The sequence below is a fragment of the Vigna umbellata genome, chromosome 2 (genome assembly GCF_029865625.1).
Source record: "Vigna umbellata cultivar VRB3 chromosome 2, Vumbellata_1.0, whole genome shotgun sequence".
Taxonomy (NCBI): domain Eukaryota; kingdom Viridiplantae; phylum Streptophyta; class Magnoliopsida; order Fabales; family Fabaceae; genus Vigna; species Vigna umbellata.
In genome coordinates this window covers 26,279,320-26,292,043 of record NC_142166.1, presented here as the reverse complement: position 1 = coordinate 26,292,043, position 12,724 = coordinate 26,279,320, and the positions used below count along the sequence as shown (strand labels likewise).

Sequence of the window (12,724 nt, the reverse complement as noted above, 5' to 3'; positions counted from 1 at the left end):
AAGTTAACAAATTTAAAACACTGGGTTGCCTCCCAGGTAGCGCTTGTTTAACATCATGAGCTTGACCCAAAATTCTCCAGCACCCATCAGTAAGTGCAAGAAAACCTAGTATCCTACAGTAGATACTCCTCCACACAACATCCTTCAGTAGATGTAATCCCTGTAAATAGTTTATAACTAAAACAAGAATAACAAAAGTTTATAATTACATCACCAAACCAAAAACAACAGTTCTCAAATCACTGGGTTGCCTCCCAACAAGCGCTCTTTTAACGTCACTGGCTTAACCCAATACAGTTCAAGGATCAGCCAACCGCATCACTGAGGACAATTGTTGTACTTCTCCTCCTAGATAATGCTTGTGACACTGACCATTCACCACCCAGCTTCTCTGTTGATCACTAGCAGCTGGATCAACTAATTTAATTGCTCCATGTGGACGCATACTCTTTACTATGAATGGCCCGATCCATTTTGACTTCAACTTTCCAGGAAACAGCTTCAATCTTGAATTGAACAATAACACCTACTGCCCTGGATTAAAAATCTTCTTTATCAACTTCCTGTCATGATAGAATTTTACCTTTTCTTGTAGCTTCTGGATGAATCATATGCATGCAACCACATTTCTTCAAGCTCCAACATCTGCCTTCTATGCTTATTTTGAGTTTCAAAAGGATCAAAATTCAAAAATTTAAGTGCCCATAAATATTTGTGCTCCATCTCCTGGTAAATGACATGCTTTCCCATAGACTAGTTGATAAGGTGATAAACCCTTAGATGTCTTCATTGCAGTCCTATATGCCCAGAGAGCATCATCAAGTTTCTGTGACCAGTCCTTTCTTAACGTAGCAATTGTTTTCTCCAAGATCCGCTTGATCTATCTGTTAGACACTTCAGCATGCCCATTAGTCTGTGGATGATAAGGTGCAGCTACCTTATGTCTCACACCATAATGTTAGTACCTTGGCTGGCTGATAATTGCAAAAATGAGATCCTCGATCACTAATAAGTACTCTAGGAGTTCCAAAGCGTGAGAAGATTTTCCGCTTTAGAAATTTAATCACAGTGCTTGCATCATTTTTAGGACACGCCAATGCTTCTACCCATTTGCTCACATAGTCCACTACCACCAAAATGTATTCATTGTTGAAAGATGGTGGAAATTGTCCTACAAAATCAATGCCCCAACAATCAAAGATTTCAACCTCTAAAATGCCCTGTCATGACGTCTTGAAATAGTTCCAGTTCTTTGACACCTGTCACAATTCCTGGCATGATTATGAGCATCTTTAAATAAAGTAGGCCAATAAAACCTTGACTGGAGAACTTTTGCTGCTGTTCTTTCTCCATTGAAACTTCCTCCATAGGGTGAGTCATGACAATGCCAGAGAATTCCTTCAGCTTCTTCATTTGTCACACATCGCCTCAAAAGATTATCTGCTCCAATTTTGAACAAATAAGGGTCATCACAGATAAACTGCTTGGCATCATGCAAAAATTTCTTTCTTTGTTGCCAATTAAGATCTTCTGGAATTACTCCTACAGCTTTAAAATTGGCCATATCAGCAAACCATGGTCTCTTTTGAATATACATGAGTGTTTCATCCGAAAAAGATTCCCAGATTTCTGCTTCCTTGCTAGTAACCTCAGTATTAACTAACCGAGATAAATGATCAGCAATCAAATTCTCACTCCCCTTCTTATCACGGATCTTTAAATCAAACTGTTGTAATAACAGTACCCATCTAATAAGTCATGGCTTAAAATCTGGCTTTGTCAACAAATATTTTACGACTGCATGATCTGTGTAGATAATCACCTTAGACCCAATGAGATAAGGTCTAAATTTCTCCAAAGCATAAACTATAGCTAGAAACTCCTTTTCAGTAGTAGCATAATTCAACTGGGCATCATTCAACACTTTACTAGCATAATAGATGGTGTGAAATACCTTCTCTTTTCTCTGACCAAGGACGACTCCTATTGCATAATCACTAGCATCACACATTAGTTCAAAATTCTGATTCCAATCTGGAGCTACAATCACTGGAGCCGAAATCAGTTTGCTTTTCAATATGTTAAAAGCTTTCAAATATTCATCATTCATCACAAAAGGTACATCTTTAACCAACAGATTACTCAATGACTTTGCAATTTTTGAGAAATCTTTAATAAATCTTCTATAGAATCCTGCATGGCCTAAGAAGCTTCTGATTCCCTTCACATTTGTTGGTGGAGGAAATTTCTCAATAACCTCTACTTTGGCTTTATCTACTTCCATCCCCTTAGCAGAAATCTTATGCCCTAACACAATTCCATCTGTTACAATGAAATGACATTTTTCCCAATTAAGTACCAGATTCGTCTGAACACATCTTTTGAGGACAATATCTAGATTCACCAAGCACCTTTGGAAGGAATCTCCAAAAATTGAGAAATCATCCATGAAGACTTCAATGCATTTCTCTATGAGATCTGAAAAAATTGCCTGCATACACCTTTGGAATGTAGTTGGGGCATTACATTATCCAAATGGCATCTTTCTGTAGGCAAAGACACCAAAAGGACATGTGAAGGCCGTCTTCTCTTGGTCTTTTGGATCTACCATAATTTGGTTGTATCCAAAGTATCCATCTAGAAAACAATAAAAAGCTTGACCTGCCAATCTCTCCAGCATCTGGTCCATGAAAGGAAGAGGAAAATGATCCTTCCTGGTGGCTTTATTCAATTTCCCGTAATCAATTCACATTCGCCATCCAGTAACAGTCCGAGTAGGAATAAGCTCATTTTTCTCAATATGGATTACTCTCATCCCACCTTTCTTTGGAACTACCTGCACTAGACTTACCCATTCACTGTCAGAGATGGGATAAATAATGCCAGCTTCCAAGAGCTTCAATATTTCTTTTCTAACCACCTCCTTCATCACAATATTTGTTCTTCTTTGTGGTTGAGCACTCGGCCTATAGTCATCTTCGATAAAGATCTTGTGCATGCAATAAGTTGGACTTATACCTTTAAGATCTGAGATTTACCACCCAAGCTAATGCTTCCACCCATTTACTCACATAATCCACTGCTACCAATATATATTCATTGTTGAAAGATGGAGGAAAGGGTCCCATAAAGTCAATACCCCAGAAATAGAAAACCTCAACCTCTAAAATGCCCTATAATGGCATCTCATGACGTCTAGTAATCGTCCCTGCTCTTTGACACTTATCACAATTTCTAGCATGATTATGAGCATCTTTAAATAGAGTTGGCCAATAAAACCCTGATTGGAGAACTTTTGCTGCTGTTCTTTCTCCATTAAAATGTCCCCCATAAGGTGAATCATGACAATGCTAGAGAATTCCTTCTGCTTCTTCATTTGTCACACATCTCCTCAGAAGATTATCTGCTCCAATCTTGAACAAATAAGGATCATCCCAGACAAACTGCTTGGCATCATGCAAAAATTTCTTTCTTTGTTGCCAAGTTAAATCTTTTGGCATAACCCTTGCAGCTTTGAAATTAGCCATATCAGCAAACCATGGCCTCTGCTAAATATACATGAGTGCTTCATCTGAAAAAGATTCCCAGATCTCTGATTCCTTGCTAGTGACCTCCTTGTTGACTAATCGTGACAAATGATCAGCAATCAAGTTCTCACTTCCTTTCTTATCACGGATCTCCACATCAAATTCTTGCAAGAGTAGTACCCATCTAATCAAACGTGGCTTAGAATCTGGCTTTGTCAACAAATATTTGATAGTTGCATGATCTGTGATGAGTCATTATTTCTTGAATTATATTTAGTTTATTGCACTTAAATAAACCAGGGAATTGTGTTTAATTGTTTGTTATTTCCCCGTTTTCCGAATTCTGCTCAATTTGGTCGGAAATTTGTAATTGTGCTAATTTGGGTTTTCTGAGCTGATTAAGTGCATTTTTGAAGTGCAGGAAAATTTCGGAAATAGATTTTGGGACATCAGGAAGAATGCCGAATAAATTCAAGACTCTCCACACAGACATTTTAGAATTAATTAAATTGTAATTCAGTAGTTTAGAATTTCTGTATCAACTTTTACATTTTGGGTCAATTTTTGGTAAATTAGATTAGACCCAAAATTAGAAGTTAATGACTTGGCACCCTAGGGTTTTATTGTGTGGACCCTACCCTAAAAAAAAAAAGAGAACTTACGGCCTTAGAAGAAGAGGAGCCGCCACTTGCAAAAGCAGCCCCCACACACTCTCGGTCTTGGTTCTCTTTGGGGGTCTATCTCGGGTTTTGGTTTTTGGGTGAATTTTTCTTTGGTTGAAAACACTGTTGCAATTGAAGTTTTTATGAAATTAAACTTTCTTGCTTTGACTGGAGCACACTGTTACGTTTTTACTTTTCCATTTAATTTCATTTTGGCTCATGAAGCTTGAGTGAAGTTTCGGTCATCTAGGTCCAGTAAGAGGGGCACACGTTTACGGTGATTTTCATTTTGGAAGAGAGGGCTGATTTATTGAAGTTTAATGTTGAGTTGGAGACACACGGAGGCAGCGGAACACGCTGTGATGTCCAGCATTGCACAGTAAAAGCACTTTAGGAGAAGAGCAGTTTGGTGAAGCAAAGTAGGAAGCGCTGAATCGTTTTTGGCTGGGGAAGAGAAGCTCGGCCAAGGTTCCTTTTATTTATTTCCAGTTTCATGCACATGAGAGAGGAGGCAACGCTGGACATTTTAGGAGTAGCTGCACGGTGACAGAGTTCTAGATGAGGATGGTGATTTAATTTTGGAGTGAAAATTTCGGTCCAGCACGTGGAGGAAGGGCAGCCATCATGTTGGAAGCAAAGAGGAGAAAAGTTGATTTCTTTTCACATGGAGAATGAATTGGAAGCGGTGTTGAATGGAAGCAAGAAGAATGATGTGGAGATAAGGAAGCAGTAGAATGACTTGGAGAAAGGTGTCACGGGAATGAAGAGCAGCGTGAATCTCAATCCCTGCAATGTCACGTCCAGACATTCTCATTTTTTTATTTTATAAGCAAGCAAGCTGGAGGTGTCATGGCTGGAATGAAGAAGGGCATGGTGCTTTCATTTAGCTTTGGAAGAAGTGACACACACGGACACATCATAGGAATTATTTTTTTTGCTTTTTACGTTGGGCTGGAATAGTGTGCGCTGATTCATTTTCATGGAGAGTGTGTCCATGGGTGTCACATCCAACTTAGGTGCAAGGAATCTTCTTTAATTGATATGGAAACTCATTCACTTGAAAACAGCTGCCACGTTCTTATTGGAGAGTGCCAAGGGGTTTTAGTTTTCCTACTTCTTCAAGTATTTAATGTTAAATGTTCTTTAAGCATTCATTTCAATTGCCTGCTATTTTCGGTTTGCATTTAATTGTGTGGTTCAATGTTGCACTTTTAATTTGATTTAAGCACTTTTCATTTTAATATTCTCTATTTTTCTTGGTTGTGATATTTTAGTTATAATGTTAGCTTAAGTGACCAATTGTTTTAATCTTGTGTTTACATCTATGTTTAAGTTCGTCTTTTAATTTAGTTCACTTACATTCACAAAAACACTTTCAAAACCCCCCACTACGTGTTGATCTGAGACTGAACCCAAATTGGTCCTTGAGAGACGACCTAGGAGTCACTTCCTAGTACTATACTGCATTCTTTTATGCACAACTTTTGTGGGAGGTGCGACCCTCTCATCAAAATGGCGCCGTTGCCGGGGACCAATGGTTCGGTCTTAGGTCTTTCTGTTGTGTTAGTATGTGTTGTGTTTTGTCTTGTGTTGTGATGTGACGTGACGTGATGTTCTGTTGTGTGTGTGTGTGTTGCATGTATAAATGTGTTGTGTTTTATTTGTTTCGTGATTTTTAGTATTATTCTTTTTCCATGTCTACCTATTTTGATTTCGTGAATACTGCTTGTTTTGCTAGTGCCTCTGATTATGATTCTCCTTCTGCATGTTACTCTGATTGTAATTCATATTCTGCTGATTTCTATGTTGAGAACAATATGACTCATCCTCTAATTTATGAGAGTGCTCTTTGTGAGCCGGTTTCACTTAAGGAGGATGATCTTCATTGCGATCTCACCCCTGGACTGATACATTTGCTGCCTAAGTTTCATGGTTTTGCAGGAGAATGCCCACACAGACATTTGGAGGAGCTCCACATCATGTGCTCTTCAATGAAGCCTCCAGATGTCCCTCTTGATTACATTTTCTTGAGCGCATTTCCGCATTCATTACAAGGAGCAGCTAAGGATTGGAAAGACTCTCTTCCTCTGAGATCCGTTACCGATTGGGGATATCTTGAGCACCAGTTTCTGAGCAAATTTTCCCCTGTGCAATATGCTTACAGCAACGGTCTTGGATGGAATGACCCTACATTGGGATGGTATGATGCTCCACAGCATCAATATCAAGAACCACCATTCCAGAGTACTTTTATGCCTCCACCAGTCCAGCAATACCAAAGTCAGCAATATGATGCTCCTGCCCAAATAACTCCTCAGCCTTCTACTTCTGAGCCTACATTGCAGGAGTTGTTGGAGCAGATGACCATGCAGAACCTTCAGTTTCGGCAAGAGAACATGCAGTTCCAGCAAGAAATAGGAGCTGCCATTCAGAGTATGACTGATCAGATAGGGCAGATGGCCACTCAACTCACTGAGGAACAGTCTCAAGATTCAGAGTTACCATTTCAGACTGTTCAGATTCCAGATGATGATGATAGTGGCATCAACATAGAAGATGGGGAGAAGAGTCATGAACTTACTATTGTGCCATCTACTTTCCCATCATCCTATGTCCCTACTCTTGCACCTGAGGAGAGTGATGAGTATTTTGAGGAGCAGGCAGAAATAAGCAGTAACCCTGAATCAGGTAGACCACCTTCATCTTCCCACACTTTAGCAATCTTCAAGGAAGAGGAGGTAAGCATACCTCAATTTGATTATGTTGATGATTATGTGGTTGAGAGGTATGCTGATGATTATATTGTTGTTGAGTCTGATTTTAATTTCCCCTCTATGCATGATGAGAACCAATTTTTGCTGTCGCATCCGAATGTTTATTCTCCATGCATTGAACATGAATATGAGTCTGTAGTTGATATTGCTTGTGATTTTGAAATTGATTCATGTTCTGAGGATGTATCTGAGGTTCAGTCTGATAAATTGGGATTGGGTGTTATACCTCTGCATGTCATTTCTTTGGAGCCACATTGCACTAACCATGTTGCAGGAGGTACACATGAATTTGACCAACATGCACCCACAGTGGAAGGAAAAGGTGCTTACATACACACTAGTTTCAACATCAATAGGCACCAGCTGAACCCGCTCATCAACAATCACATCTTCTTAGATCCAGCTGTGGAAGACATTTCCCTGCTTGATCAAATATGGAGGATGAAGCAATTTTTCCTCAAAACTTCCTGGCTGGATCCAATGGTGGAAGACATCTCCCTACAAGTCCAAAATTGGCAACTGCCACCATGATCAGGGGAGTTTTCTTTCTCTCTTCTCCTCCTTTTCCTACTTTTATTGCACTTGTCTATGATGTGTTGATTGTTCTGATTTCTGATCTTATGCTTATGACACATTGAGGACACTGTGTGGTTTAAGTGTGGTCTATTGGGGGAGATTCTGATTTTTCTTTGTTAGTTTTTGTTTTCCGTGTTAAATTTTTTTTTTCTTTTCTAGGTAGTTTTTGTTGTGTCTTGTGTACAGTTTTGCATGCTTTTCGTAAATTCTGGATTGTGGTTAGGTTGTCAGTTTTCCTTCACTTCATTGATACTCTGAGATGTTGGATTCCTTGCTTTTCTTTGCTTGGAAGATGATTATGATGTTTGAGAGGTTGAATTGATTGTGACAATTACCCTGTGTGAGATTTGAGCCACTTGATGTTCTTTCTTGTGTGTGATATGTCTCTTGATTGCTTGCACATATGCCTTGGCTTGACTCTTGTTGAAAATTCTTGATTGATATGCATGTTTGGAAGTGATAAAGGCATTTTTGTTCTTGAGCCTCTCTAGCCAAATAAGCTTACCTTGCTCTAATCCTTTGAAAACCCTTTTTGAGCCTATACTTTCCCCCATTTCTTTGTTTTGAATGCTCATACACTAGCCCTAAGTAAAAACCATGATTACCTTAACCTTAGGGAATTTTGGAGCTTTGGAAGTGTTTTGGGAACAAGTGTGGTCTCCTTGGGGATTCTGATGAGTTGGCTAGTTGGTTCCTCTTCTTGTTTTGTTTTGGTAAATATATGTGTATCTTGTCTTTTACAATTTTGTTTTGAAAAGAGGGAAAAGAAAAGAGATAGGATGAAAAAAAAAAAAGTAGAGAAAAATGAGAAAAATAAAAAAAAAAATTGTGAATAATGGAGTCAAGAAGAGGATTGAATTAGAGGTTTTGGGTGTGAGTTGACTGTGTTTACACTTGTTCCCCATTGCTCCTCTATTTCTTTTGGTTTGTAACTTCTCATCCATATTTATCCTCCCTTGTCCTTGGCCCCATTACATCCATGAAAGACCTTTTGATTTGAACATGCATGTATTTTGAGTGTTGATATTAGAGGCTTGCCAAGTCTATTTGTGTTTGCTTTCTTGAGTGCATTGAGTGACATTGATTTACCTTAAACACTTGAGAGAAACACTGATAGTGCATCTGTGAGATTTTGTTACTTTTGATTCACCTCTTGAGCTGATTGATCATTTTGCCATGTCTTGAATTGCTTGGATGATTTAATGAGTATCTGCTTTCTCTGATTGATTCTGTGTTGGATATTGTCTACTTCCTTTCTTGGTCCAGATTCCTGGAGAACTATGTAATTCTGTTTCTGTTCCTGTTTTGGAGTCTTTGTGGTTTGTCTGTCGAGTCTGTGTCACCTCCCTGATGTTTGAGTAGTTCCCTGGTTTTCGTCTTGGTTTTGCCCAGGAGTGCAAAAGACTAAGTGTGGTCTATTTTGATGAGTCATTATTTCTTGAATTATATTTAGTTTATTGCACTTAAATAAACCAGGGAATTGTGTTTAATTGTTTGTTATTTCCCCGTTTTCCGAATTCTGCTCAATTTGGTCGGAAATTTGTAATTGTGCTAATTTGGGTTTTCTGAGCTGATTAAGTGCATTTTTGAAGTGCAGGAAAATTTCGGAAATAGATTTTGGGACATCAGGAAGAATGCCGAATAAATTCAAGACTCTCCACACAGACATTTTAGAATTAATTAAATTGTAATTCAGTAGTTTAGAATTTCTGTATCAACTTTTACATTTTGGGTCAATTTTTGGTAAATTAGATTAGACCCAAAATTAGAAGTTAATGACTTGGCACCCTAGGGTTTTATTGTGTGGACCCTACCCTAAAAAAAAAAAGAGAACTTACGGCCTTAGAAGAAGAGGAGCCGCCACTTGCAAAAGCAGCCCCCACACACTCTCGGTCTTGGTTCTCTTTGGGGGTCTATCTCGGGTTTTGGTTTTTGGGTGAATTTTTCTTTGGTTGAAAACACTGTTGCAATTGAAGTTTTTATGAAATTAAACTTTCTTGCTTTGACTGGAGCACACTGTTACGTTTTTACTTTTCCATTTAATTTCATTTTGGCTCATGAAGCTTGAGTGAAGTTTCGGTCATCTAGGTCCAGTAAGAGGGGCACACGTTTACGGTGATTTTCATTTTGGAAGAGAGGGCTGATTTATTGAAGTTTAATGTTGAGTTGGAGACACACGGAGGCAGCGGAACACGCTGTGATGTCCAACATTGCACAGTAAAAGCACTTTAGGAGAAGAGCAGTTTGGTGAAGCAAAGTAGGAAGCGCTGAATCGTTTTTGGCTGGGGAAGAGAAGCTCGGCCAAGGTTCCTTTTATTTATTTCCAGTTGCATGCACATGAGAGAGGAGGCAACGCTGGACATTTTAGGAGTAGCTGCACGGTGACAGAGTTCTAGATGAGGATGGTGATTTAATTTTGGAGTGAAAATTTCGGTCCAGCACGTGGAGGAAGGGCAGCCATCATGTTGGAAGCAAAGAGGAGAAAAGTTGATTTCTTTTCACATGGAGAATGAATTGGAAGCGGTGTTGAATGGAAGCAAGAAGAATGATGTGGAGATAAGGAAGCAGTAGAATGACTTGGAGAAAGGTGTCACGGGAATGAAGAGCAGCGTGAATCTCAATCCCTTTAATGTCACGTCTAGACATTCTCATTTTTTTATTTTATAAGCAAGCAAGCTGGAGGTGTCATGGCTGGAATGAAGAAGGGCATGGTGCTTTCATTTAGCTTTGGAAGAAGTGACACACACGGACACATCATAGGAATTATTTTTTTTGCTTTTTACGTTGGGCTGGAATAGTGTGCGCTGATTCATTTTCATGGAGAGTGTGTCCATGGGTGTCACATCCAACTTAGGTGCAAGGAATCTTCTTTAATTGATATGGAAACTCATTCACTTGAAAACAGCTGCCACGTTCTTATTGGAGAGTGCCAAGGGGTTTTAGTTTTCCTACTTCTTCAAGTATTTAATGTTAAATGTTCTTTAAGCATTCATTTCAATTGCCTGCTATTTTCGGTTTGCATTTAATTGTGTGGTTCAATGTTGCACTTTTAATTTGATTTAAGCACTTTTCATTTTAATATTCTCTATTTTTCTTGGTTGTGATATTTTAGTTATAATGTTAGCTTAAGTGACCAATTGTTTTAATCTTGTGTTTACATCTATGTTTAAGTTCGTCTTTTAATTTAGTTCACTTACATTCACAAAAACACTTTCAAAACCCCCCACTACGTGTTGATCTGAGACTGAACCCAAATTGGTCCTTGAGAGACGACCTAGGAGTCACTTCCTAGTACTATACTGCATTCTTTTATGCACAACTTTTGTGGGAGGTGCGACCCTCTCATCAATCTGTATAAATAATCACCTTAGACCCAATAAGATAAGGTCTAAATTTCTCTAGAGCATACACTATAGCTAGGAATTCTTTCTCCGTAGTAGCGTAATTCAACTAAGCATCATTCAGAACTTTGCTGGCATAGTAAATTGGTTGAAAAATATGCTCTTTTCGCTGGCCAAGAACGACTCCTATTGCATAATCACTAGCATCACACATTAGCTCAAAATTTTTATTCTAATCTGGAGCTATAATTACTGGAGCTAACACTAATTTGCTCTTCAATGTGTCAAAAGCTTTCAAACATTCTTCATTCATCACGAAAGGGGCATCCTTCATAAGAAGATTACTCAATGGTTTAGCAATTTTTGAGAAATCTTTGATGAATCTTCTGTAAAATCCAGCATGACCTAGAAAACTCCTGATTCTCTTTACATTTGTTGGTGGAGGCAGTTTCTCAATGACTTCTACTTTAGCTTTATCCACCTCAATCCCTTTAGAAAAAAATTTTATGTCCAAGCACAATTCCTTCTGTTACCATGAAATGACATTTCTCCCAATTAAGAACAAGATTTGTCTGAACACATCTTTTAAGAAAAATATCCAAATTAGCCAAACACCTTTGGAAAGAATTTCCAATGACTGAAAAATCATCCATGAAGACTTCAATGCACTTTTATAAGAGATCTGCAAAAATCGCCTGCATACACCTTTGAAATGTAGCTGAAGCATTACATAATCCAAATGGCATCTTTCTATAGGCAAAGATACCAAAAGGACAAGTAAAGGCCGTCTTCTCTTGGTCTTTTGGATCTACCACAATTTGATTGTATCTAGAATATCCATCTAGAACGCAATATAAAGCTTGACCTGCTAATCTCTCCAACATCTAGTCCATGAAAGGAAGAGGAAAAGGATCCTTCATAGTGGCTTTATTTAGCTTCCTGTAATCAATGCACATTCACCATCCAGTAACTGTCCGAGTAGGAATAAGTTCATTCTTATCATTATGAATTACTGTCATCCCGCCTTTCTTTGGAACGACCTGCACTGGACTTACCCATTCACTGTCAGAGATTGGATAGATGATACCAGCTTCCAAAAGTTTCAACACTTCTTTTCTAACCACCTCCTTCATTACAGGATTTAACCTTCTCTGTGGTTGAGCACTCGGTCTATAGTCATCTTCCATAAAGATCTTATGCATACAATAAGTTGGGTTAATACCTTTAAGATCTGAGATTGACCACCCAATCGCTTCTTTGTTGGCTTTCAGAATTTCTATCAACTGTTCTTCTTCTTGTGGAGACAAAGAGTTACTGATGATGACTGGCTTTTTTCCATCTTCTTCTAGAAAAACATACTTCAAATGTGATGGTAGTATTCTTAATTCTAACTTCTTTGCTTTGACTTCTTCTTCCTTATCAATTATCTCAAATTTTGTATCCTCCACTGGAATCTTCTTAAATATTTCCAAGTCCATGATAACAGTTGAAAAACTGTTATTTTTATGCTTAAAATTGATACTAAAAGCAACCTTTAACTCTTAGAAACTAGCTTGGAATCATGTTTTTGTTCATATTTTTGGAAATAAGAGAGCTGGACAGGTTTATGCTTGATTTCAGTGTTTATGCAGGTTTTAAGGTGAATTTGGTGAAAGAAGTGAAGAAGGATAGATATGGAATCAGAAAAGAATTCAAAAAGTGCAAAAGGAGAAGTCGCAACTACCGCTCAACGGCCGTTTACCGCTGAGCGGCACTCAGAAACCCACGTTGGCTCCGTTCAGGGGTGAAAATGACGCTAAGGGGAAGAATCACCTTCACACACTTACTGCTGAGCGATAGTTTAC

General features: G+C 38.5%; 1 protein-coding gene across 1 annotated transcript in view; it reads right to left on the bottom strand.

Moving 5' to 3' along the window:
• Positions 1–298: 298 nt before the first annotated feature.
• LOC148203705 (uncharacterized) overlaps positions 299–12,724 on the bottom strand; it is a 31,179-nt gene continuing 18,753 nt past the window's right edge. Inside the window, exons 3-8 of the mRNA XM_088107723.1 lie at positions 1,823–2,322; positions 1,474–1,726; positions 966–1,126; positions 834–884; positions 584–726; positions 299–506 (exon numbers count right to left, since the gene is read on the bottom strand). Coding sequence (XP_087963849.1) covers positions 299–506; positions 584–726; positions 834–884; positions 966–1,126; positions 1,474–1,726; positions 1,823–2,322 — 1,316 coding nt within the window. The remainder of the gene's footprint in view (positions 507–583; positions 727–833; positions 885–965; positions 1,127–1,473; positions 1,727–1,822; positions 2,323–12,724) is intronic.